Source organism: Bubalus bubalis, chromosome 3 (genome assembly GCF_019923935.1).
Source record: "Bubalus bubalis isolate 160015118507 breed Murrah chromosome 3, NDDB_SH_1, whole genome shotgun sequence".
NCBI lineage: Eukaryota > Metazoa > Chordata > Mammalia > Artiodactyla > Bovidae > Bubalus > Bubalus bubalis.
Genome location: NC_059159.1, coordinates 6,851,217 through 6,861,635, shown reverse-complemented (window position 1 = coordinate 6,861,635; position 10,419 = coordinate 6,851,217). Strand labels below are relative to the sequence as shown.

Sequence of the window (10,419 nt, the reverse complement as noted above, 5' to 3'; positions counted from 1 at the left end):
AGAGTAGAAGCCAGAGGGCTTTGGAGAGGAGCCTCAGGGACCGCAGGAGGGGCAGGTGGTGGGTGAGGGGAGGCCCTGATGGGGTGGGCTGTGCCACCCAACCCCTGTTAAGCTAGGACAGCCAGGTTATAAACTGGGTGATATCAGCGTGTGTTATAAACGTGAGTTCCTGAAATGTTTTATTTGAGGGAGAAACAAATGCTCTGATGCTTGAAAGAAAAGTTTGAAAATTATTATTCTTAGTAGAAAAGTGCTGGCTTCCTTTTGCTGTGGGACTGTGGGCAAGTCACTATACTTCTGGGCCTCAGGTTTCTTCTTTGTAAAATGGTAGTTGGATTAGTCAGTCCTTCCCAACCTTTCACGTGTCATGGAACACATTAAAAAAATGTCTATGTCACTTGAGGATAAAGAGAAGAGAGAGGTGGAAGCCTGGGGACTCCACCCAGCTGCTCCCAGCCACCCAGGTACTAGTCTGTAACTCAGACTTGGCTTGCCCACAGAGAAGCCTGAGACCTCAACATCTCCAGGGGTCCTTGCGGCTTTGACCCCAAGACCCCCCTCCTGCAATCATCTTAGAGGTGAGCGCTGAGACAAGAAGTGGGGAGCCAGGTGGCCTAGGGCAGCATCAGGTTTATTGTTTCCAGCTCCAGGCGGCAGCATTGGCCAGGACACGGGGCTGGGGTAGGGGTGGAACCAAAGCCAAGGCTGCTTCCAGACCTTGTCTGGTCCTAGAAAGGGGTGCAGCAAGGGTTCCTCCTCCCCCAGCGGCCCCACCCCCAGGCTCATGCTGGGGTGAGTGTGCATGTCCTGATAGTGATCTAAAAACTCATCCTGGAAAAATAACTCTTGTGAAAATGCCACTCTGGGGCCAGTGTGGGGACGGGAATGGAGAGTACGAGGCACAGTGACTGCCAGCCTGGGGTTCATTCCTGGGGGTCTCTGGGTGGGTGCACGAGCCGAGCTCCTCCCCTCGAGGTCCCGAGCGGGGCTTCAGGACATCACGTAGACCTCCAGCAGGCTGGAGACAGCGTGCATGCGGTAGAAGATGCCGAAAGGCAGGCAGATGTTGACGATGGCTGCCCAGAGGGAGTAGCCGTAGAAGTCCACCTCCACGGTGTTGCTGAAGTGAGGGCGGGCCCCAAAGGCAGGCATGATCCACAGCTGTGGGGAGAGAGGAGGGTCAGGACCTGGCCTGGGCAGGGGGCTGCGGGTCACTCTGTGGGCGGGGGGCAGGATGGGGGTCCCAGCCCTCTGGTTTTGTGGCTATCGAGGGCTGGGTGTTGCTGAGCGGGGGGCTGCAGCCCCTTGGGCAGAGCCTGGCACTCATGAGGGAACTCAGTAAATGTGCCCAACTGAGCTTGCCCACCCCCAGGCTGAGGCTCCACCCTCAGGATGGTCCACTTGTGGGATGGGGAGAGAGGAGGAGAGGTTTCAGTAGGTGACATGAGAATTTGGAATAAATGGTTAAACCAGAAGCTGTCTCCTGGAGAGATGCCAGTGGGTGAGGGTGGTAGAAGCAGACAGGCCCCAGGCAGGGGGGCCAGGATCCTGCCAGAAGGCTTCCCCACCCCAGCTCTCTATGAGCTCCGCTCTCCAGTTTCACCCTCCACTCCCCACTCCCTTCCCAGGTGTGGGAGGAGGTTGAAGCTGGAATCCTGCTTCATCTCTTGCTGTGAACCCAGACGGTTCAGGCATGGGGCGTGAGGCAAAGAGAAAAAGCTTCTGAGCTAGGCTGGACCCTCTCCAATCACATCCGTAGGCACATCACAGCCCAAATCCGAGCCTGCCTCTGTCCTGTAAAATGGAGTTGGAGATGACACTCTAAGCGCTGATCCAGACTCAGATACCTGGAGCAAAAGCAGCCTCCCAAGTGACTCTTAACCTGTAGGCTCGGCCTCAGGAGAAAGTGAGGGAGTGGCCAGGGCTGGAGGAGGTTTCGGTCCTTACTGCTTCTACTGTTACGTCAGAGATTGATGACTACTCTTTTTTAAAAACAAAATAAGTTATTTGTGCTTATGTGCATGCTCAGTCATGTCCAACTCTTTGCGACCCCCCATGGACTGTAGCCCGCCAGGCTCCTCTGTCCATGGGACTTCCCAGGCAAGATACTGGACTGGGTTGCCATTTCCTGGTCCAGGGGGTCTTCCCAAACCAGGGATCGAACCTCCTGCATCTCCTGCATTGGTAGGCAGATTCTTCACCACTGCACCACCTGAAAAGCCCTAGGTTACCAGTAGGAGGGGCAATATTCAAAGTGGGGACTTTGCCAAGAATGCACCTCAGTTTTCATGTAGACCCCCACTGGAATGCAATCCCTCTGGAGATGTGTTCTATATTGGGGTATACCCGTATTCCCATCTATTTAAGGCTGTTTTCTATATTAGAGGTATTTTTCTGTTAGAGGTTACAGCTAAAAGGACTATCTTTATATTGAGCAACACTTCACTGAGGTGTGCCCTCTGTTTGGGATGTATTCACAGGGGAACATGTTTCTCTGTTAGAGATTTCCCTTCCAGGGGTTCTTTCTATGCTGGGGCCTTTCTCTATTGGGTTGGAGCTATACACTAGGAGTATTTTTCTATGAGGATGCACCTTCAGGAAGCGTGTTCTCCTACAGAATGCATATTTATATTGGGTGAAGCCTGACTATATACAGAGGAGTTTTCTTTTGGCTCAGATGGTAAAGAATCTGTCTGCAGTGCAGGAGACCGGCGTTCGATCCCTGGGTTGGGAAGATCCTCTGGAGGAAGGCATGGCAACCCACTCCAGTATTCTTGCCTGGAGAATCCCATGGACAGCCTGGCAGATCACAGGAGTTGGACATGACTAAGTGACTAACACTTTCTCTTTCTCTTAGAAAGAGGTTGGCACCTCCCTGGAGGTCCAGTGGTTAAGACTCTGCCCTCCAAGGAAGCGGGTGTGGATTTGATCCCTGGCTGGGGAATGAAGATCCCACATGCTGAGCCAGTGCAGCCAAAAAAAAAAAAAAATTTAAATAAATAAAATAAAAAAATAAGAAAGGGGCTTTGCGGACTCGCTGGGGAGGGGGTGGCTGCTGTGGGTGCTCCTCTCCCGGCCAGCCCGCCACTGCACTCTGCTGACAGACCACTCACACGTACACTGGTCCCTGCCACTTCCTGTTGCTGCTCTGATTATTCTAAGAAGTAGGCTGGTCACAAGTTCCCAGGAGCAGTCACACCTCCCATCTGGGAGCGAGGCCCCCCCCCACCCCGCCCCAGCTCCCTCTCACCTCCTCCCAGCCCCATGTCAGCATTCCCTGGGACCCTACCAGCTCTATCCGCAGCCTCGAGGCCAGAATGCTGCCATCTCATTCTCTCTGTATGCCCTGAGATGCTGTCTGCCCCGGGGCAGCTCTCAACCTTCCCTGAGCCTGCTTCTTTCCTCGAGAGGCATAGGATGCTTCCAAGGAGATGGGAGCAAGACAGAGAAGGCCAGGTGAAGAAACCATAAAAAGAGCATTTTCCCTTGGCTTTCTCCTCCCCAGAGCCCACCCCCGTCCCCGCCTGGGTACTCACGATGATGTTGCAGAGCAGGAGAAACAGGGAAATGTCCTTCAAGCACCGGCGTCTCCAGTGGCTTCTGGGGGCCACTATGACGCTCGCAGCCTCCTGAGGTCCTGCTGGGCTGGGGCCAACCAGCCTGGGGGTGGGTGGGCAGGCGGGCAAGGCGTGGAGGGCATCCAGGTTGGCAAAGGTCAGGCCATGGCAGGGCTCCTTGGGGGGCGTGTCGTGAGGCTCAGCGCCAGGGGGGCCCCGGTGGAGGCTCTCAATGATGAAGACGTTCTGGAAGGTGTGCTGGGCAATCATGAGCAGAGCGTGGGCTAGGTTGAGCCCCGCCAGCAGGTCCCTGGGGGTGCCCGCCACCACAGCCACGATGGAGTAGTAGGAGATGGCATACTGGCCCAGGGCGGCGCCCATCAGCAGGGCCACATCCAGAGTGCGCGTAGGGTTTTTGTGCTGGTCCATGGCCCGGCGGTCGAAGCGGTAGATGACCGAGCCACTCAGGCTGACCAAGGTCATGAGCCCTAGACAGACGATGTTGAAGCTGTAGTAGGTGACCAGGGCCTGCTGGGTGCGGCCCTGCTCCCCGCTCACTTGCACCTCGTAGATGATGAACACGGCCAGCCCCACCACGAAGAGCATCAGGCCCAGGACCGGGCCAGCGAAGAAGGTCTCCCGGAAGAGGCTGACGGGGGACGGGGCGTGGCTGTGGCCGGGGGTGGAGGAGGCGAGCAGCCTGCCCACATTCTTCCACATGACGTAGAGCATGGTGGAGGCGAAGAGGCTGTACTCGATGTTGAAGGGGTACAGGTAGAAGTAGCCCTGCTGGAAGATCTGGCAGAGCGCCGTGTTGCAGGAGCAGTCTCCCCCGACCGCGCTGCTCGCACGCTCCACTGTGGAGAGATGGCATGCGGCGGCACTGCCCTCCTGCCTTCCCGGAGGCGCCCCATCGGAAGAGCCTCACCCTCGGACCGTGACCTTTGGAAGGGCAGGCTTTTGAGCTGCCACCACCGTACCCCAAATACCTACACAGGGCCTGGCACGTTCATTCATGCCACAAGTACTTACTGAGCACCCACTGTGTGCCAGAGACCGTGGGGCACGTCCCTGAACAATATCCAGGGCTCAATCAACAACAACAAAAAATCTGGGGGACTTTCCTGATGCTCTAGCGGTGAAGAAGCTGCCTTCCAATGCAGGTCCAATCCCTGGTCGGAGAATTAAGATCTCACATGCTGCGAGGCAGCTAAGTCCAGAGGGCCACAGCTAGAGAACCCGTGTGCTCTAGAGCCTGTGTGCTGCCGTAAGAAGCCCTGGTGAGCTGCAGCTAGCGAAAGCCTGTGTGCTGGAACAGACCCAGCGCAGGCAAAATAAAAGTAAATAAATATATAAGTAAATAAAGTTAAAACAAAAATCTCAACTGCAGAACTGCCTGCTTCATCCCATCCCATTCCTGCAGAAACACACTCCCAAACCTTCCCCACCAGTCATGACTTGCTCAAGACAGGCAAGGCTCTGGTCCTAACAGAAGGTGGCCCCCTTGGCAACCCCTAAACTCGAAGCTTCCTCGCCTCTCTCTCCAGCATCTGCCTCAGCCAGAAAGCACCTGCTGTGCCCAGGTCTTGACCAGGACCTTCTGTCACTTCTGTTTGTACCGTACTGATGGGAATCTTGTTCCACATCCAGAGTGTACTCTGCTGTGTAGGATACCTCGGGCCTTGGCAGACATCTCTTTTGATCCCCAGAACTATCTCAGCTGGTTTTGCAGAGAAAGGAACCGAGGCTCACTGAGGGCAAGTGGCTTGTGATGGCGGAGTTGATACAAATGCTGTGACTCTCACCCCCGAGGCAGGTACCTCGCCGGGCGCCTCTCTGTACCCCTGCAGTCCCAGCATTTTAGGTCATCCACCTCCCCGGGCTGGTTTCAACCATCCGCAGGAGCCCTCTGTATGTGGAGGGCAGCCCCTGTCTGCCCTGCTGGCCTGGGATCTCCTGGATCCACATTTTCCACTCCGGGACCCTGCCATGCAGGGTGTGCGTGTGACTCCAGGTCCGAGCAGGTTTGGTCATCTAGTCTGATCCTGGCAGTGGGGAGCCCTAAAGAAGTCCAGAGAACCAGGACTGGGGGACTGTGGGCCTGTTCTTCACCATAGCATACTGTGTATTCAGTCGCATCCAACCCTATTGACCGTAGCCCCTCAGTCTCCTGTCCAGGGGATTCTCCAGGCAAGAATACTGGAGTGGGTGGCCATTTCTGTCTCCAGGGGATCCTTCTGATGAATCAAAGCAAAGATGGGTCTTAATGCTAGTTCTCCGTTGTCAAGCTCTGTGACCTTGGGCAAGCTACTTAACCTCTCTATGCCTTAGTCTCTGCATCTGTAAAATGGGAATACTAATAGTACCCATCTCATAGGGAGGTTGCAAGGGTTAAGCAAGATGGTGTTTAAGACACTTAGCACAGCGCCTGACGTATAGCGCTCCATGAATGGTCACCATCATCATTACGGTTATTATTTCTGCCTTCTCCTCCTTGCCAGACACTCTGTTCTGATTCTGCGCTTCCACCACTGAGCCGCCCTGCCTCCCATCTGCTCTCTCCAGCTTGCTCAGCCGTGCCCTTTGTCTCTGGAGCCCGAATCACTCCTCTGGTGGCATGGAGACCTGGACAGTGGGACCAAGGCTGTACCATCCAGGATGAAAAGATGTCCCTTTTGGCCTGGATGGGAGGAGAGTTTGGAGGAGAATGGATACACGTCTATGCATGGCTGCGTCCCTTTGCTGTCCACCTGAAACTGCCACAGCATAGTCTGTTAATCGGCTGTGTGCGTGTGTGCTCAGTGGCTTCAGCTGTGTCAGATTCTTTGCGACCCTAGGGACTGTAGCCCAGGCTCCTCTGTCCATGGGACTCCCCTGGCAAGAGTACTGGAGTGGGTTGCCATGCCCTCCTCCAGGGGATCTTCCCAACCTGGGGATCGATCCCAAGTCTCCTGCATCTTCTGCATTGGCAGGTGGATTCTTTACCCACTGGACCCCCTGGGAAGCCCTAATTGGTTTTACCCCAATACAAAAGAAAAGGTTTTAAAAAAAAGAAAAAAAGATCTCCCCATACTCTTCCTCCTGGGTCACCCACATCTAGACTTCTTCAGAGGCATAGCCTGGAGCAGGAGGGGGCCTCTAGCCTCCTCCTGTGCCTCCATGCCCTCTACAGGTCCACAGAGCACCCAGCCCAAGGCCTGGCCACCAAGGGGCCAGGGTTAATCCGGAGTGGGCACTCACGGTCCAGAGCAAGGCGGGTATGGCTGGTGTTGCTGTGAGAACTGCTGTGGGAGTGAGACTGGTGCACGGATTCATCCACCACGGCTGCCATCCAGATGGCCAGGTTGGTGGTGAGTGTGAACATGAGACCACACCTGTTTGGGAATGGAGAGCAGAAGTTACTGAGAGTCTTTGGCTCATGTTGGGTCCCCAGCAAGGTGGAGAGCTGGGGCTATCCTGGGAGATGGTGCTGAGAAGCAAGAAAGCAGGCAAGCCCCCATGTGAGCAGAGAAGATGAGTTTGGAGGGAAGACAGCCTGGCTGAGATGCCTCCCGAGAGAGCTGGGGGTGTCCAAGGGCCACTCTGCTTCCTCCTCTAAGGGAGAGGACATTTGTCCATGACACACATCATCCTACTGAGTACCCCCCAGCCCCACAGCACAGGCTGGTGGAAGCCGGGCTTACAAAGCGAGAGGGCCTCGACTGAAGACCCATCTGGGGGCAGAAAGAGGACCCATGCCCCAGGCTGGGAAGTGCCCATCTCATGCCAGGTGAGCTGAGCACATGGGCATGGGCACTGGACCACGGGCGTGGAGCAGGCACTCACCGAGTCAGATCCAGGTGGGTGTGAACACAGTCTTTGGCGGAGACCCAGAGAAAGTAAGTCTGTGTTGAGAGAGAGTGGTGGTGTCATCTACTCGGCAGGTGGGCTCACCCTGGGAGCAGCCAGGCCCACGCCTGGCACTATGTCCGCCCTGCTTCAGGAACTCTCCGACTGCATGATCACTTTTATTTCAGCTTTACAGTGTGAGATGCAAGGTTTCTCTCTTTCTATTCTGTGGGGCAATCAGTACCAAATACTTCTCTGGTCTTTAAAAGTTTGCAAAATGTCACCAGTAAATTCTCTGTCTCTGTTTTCTGTTCCTTCGCAGGGTGGAGAGAGTGGAGTTTTGAGCCCAGTTATTTATTCCTGGGTGCAGGGTCAGCCTCAGGTTAGGTCTTGTTCCAGGTAAAAAGAATCTCGGGGCTTCTCCACTCCACTTTAGGCAGCATCCCTCCACCCCATCCTCATCCTGTCGCCCTGCAGGTCCTCCCCGTCACCTTGATGCCCACAAATCCTTGCTCTGGTGTTTATCAGTGTTGTTGCTGTTTAGTTGCCAAGCCATGTCCGACTCTTTGTGACCCCATAGACTGTAGCCTGCCAGGCTCCTCTGTCCATGGGCTTTCCCAAGCAAGAATACTGGCGTGAGTTGCCATTTCCTTCTCCAGGGTTATTGATGTTGGGGTAGCTTTATTTTCCATTTTGCCTGAGTGTTCTTTAAAGTCATAAAATGTAAAATTAAAACTATATAAATGCCAAGGTCATAAGTGTGTTAAAGTGTGGAAGCCTGGGCAGCGTGGACGATGCTTCAAGAGAGGGAACCATGCATGTGGTCATTCTGGGCTGAGGTCTGTGCTCAAACCAGCCCTGCCTCAGCTCGGTCAGATCTCTCCAGGGCTTATTTATGCAACAAATAAAAACTTGAATTTGTTTGAAGAATCCCATGTACAGGATACCCTATTTTCTGAACAAATTCAGAATACAGGGGACATGGCTGAGGCCAAACTGGCCATGCCCACGGCAGGACCCTGAGCTGAGACCTATGTCCTCTATGAGCCGCCAAGGAGGGCAGGGCAGTTCTAGCGACAGAGCAGCAGCCTCAGGTGATGCCTCCTAGGTGTTAACTACCGGCACCACTTAGGTTGAAATGAAATCGCAGGGCCCTGAAGCAGACACTCACATTTGGATATTACTTCATTACCAGGCGCTTCCAGATTTATGGACTCGTGATCTTCACTACCGTCCTATCCCCGCCTTAATTAATTGCTCAGTGTAAAAGAGGAGTGGACCTCAGACCTCCTGACCCCAGGCCTTGGCTCCTTGCCACCACACTCAAGGACACTCCTCCCACCCACCTGGACAATGACAAACACAGCCTGGGTGAGAGGGTACAGGATCTTGATGGCTGACTGGCACTCAAAGAAACTGGAGTAGTAGCCGGTCTTGAAGACATCCATGACGAGAGTGCAGATCCCAAACAGCACCAGCCCGCCTGGGAATGAGGGGTGGGGGTGGATCAGAGAGGCAGGAGAGAGGGATTGTAGATTTGAGGACGGATGGCTAAGTAATGGGATGACGGGGTGGATCCATGGATGAATGGGGTAGGTGAGAGGATGGATGGATGGATGGATGGATAGCTAGGTGGACAGGTCGATGATGAATGAGTGGGTGGAAGGATGAGTATGTGATTGACTGAGTGGATGGATGGATGTCCGATTGAGCCCCCACCTCTGTGTCTGCATGGATAAGAGAAAGGGCCCTAGATAGGCTCTTTCAACTGCAACAATAATCTGTTCTGCGCTCTCCATCAAAGTCTCTTCCGTGATCACCTTCTTTCAATCTTTAGACAGGGCAGTGAAGTTCCTTTCCAGCCCTCTCCGCATCCCTTTTCCAGGACTCTCCCTTCCTCTTCTCCCCTAACCGCAGCCCACCTCATCCTCAGGCACGTCTAGTCCTGGGCAGTGCTGGAGAGGGGGGCGGCGCGGGGAGGCACACTTCTCAACAGTCTACCTCCAAGGGCCCCCAGAGGTTCCTGCGAGAGCTCCCCAGTCTCCCGCTCCCACCCTGGCCCGCCCCGCCGCCCCCCCCCACCCCGCCCCCGCACCTCGGAGCCAGATGGGGCCTGCGTGCGCGTCCCGGTAGGGGACGCCGTCGGGGCAGCGCGCGGTGCCCAGGAGGTAGAAGAGGATCCAGACCATGGCCAGCAGCAGCATGGTGGTGAGCAGCGCGAACACGTCGGTGTCGTACACCGCCACCTTGTTGAAGGCGCCGCCGCTGATGAGCGTGCAGGCGAGCAGCAGCACGTTCACCGCCAGCAGCACCGACAGCAGGCGGCCGCCCTTCTTCCAGACCTCGCGAGGCACCGGCCGCGGTGCCGGCGGGCTCTCCTTGGGGTCCGAGGGCAGCTCCGTGGACATGGCAGGGCCACTGGAGGAGGTTGGAGGGGTCACTGTGGTGGGGAGCAGACAGGACCCAGGTCAGCCTCGAGGGCTCTCCCTGCTGCATCTTATCCCTATATTTGGGGACCGGGGTTGGGGGAGCTCCTCGCCTGCGCAGAGGGTGGGGGCTGCGGGTGGTGAAGGATGCGCGCGCGGAAGCGGGAGAGAGAAGCCGACCCTGCGGGTCTCGCGCTCGAAGGGGAGGGAAGGAGAGGCGGCTGCGGCCCCGTCGGACCCCGTCCAAGGTCCCCCACCCCCCAGGTGCGTCGGCTGGCTAGCCCCCAGGGGCACCCACCTGACTGGGCCGGGAGCCCGCGCTGAGCTGGGGGTCAGGGGGCGGCGAGCGCGTCCTCTCTCTGACGCCGGGCTGGACGGGCGTTTTATACCGGGGAGGGCAGGGTGATTTACAGCCGCGGGAGCTCAGCTCCATAAACCTCTCAGTCTCACTCACATGATCCATCTTTTTTCCGGGCTGAATTTAGGGAAGAGCGTGCGGGAGCCAGATAAGGTGAGATTTATATTTACCTGTTAAGAGGCGCCCCCTCCCCCGCCGCCCTGTCACCTCGGCGCAGCCCGGCTCGGGCGCGGCCCCGCAGTGCGGCACC

At 56.1% G+C, this 10,419-nt stretch overlaps 1 protein-coding gene across 1 annotated transcript; it reads right to left on the bottom strand.

Annotated features, from left to right (window-relative positions):
* Positions 1–612: 612 nt before the first annotated feature.
* OTOP2 (otopetrin 2) lies at positions 613–10,269 on the bottom strand. Its single transcript, XM_006045213.4, has 7 exons — positions 10,110–10,269; positions 9,481–9,825; positions 8,732–8,868; positions 7,383–7,441; positions 6,798–6,931; positions 3,537–4,414; positions 613–1,161 (listed from the first exon to the last, which is right to left on the bottom strand). The coding sequence occupies exons 2-7, from the start codon at positions 9,791–9,793 to the stop codon at positions 991–993; spliced, it is 1,692 nt and encodes a 563-aa protein (XP_006045275.3). The 5' UTR covers positions 9,794–9,825; positions 10,110–10,269; the 3' UTR covers positions 613–990.
* Between the last annotated feature and the right edge of the window lie 150 nt (positions 10,270–10,419).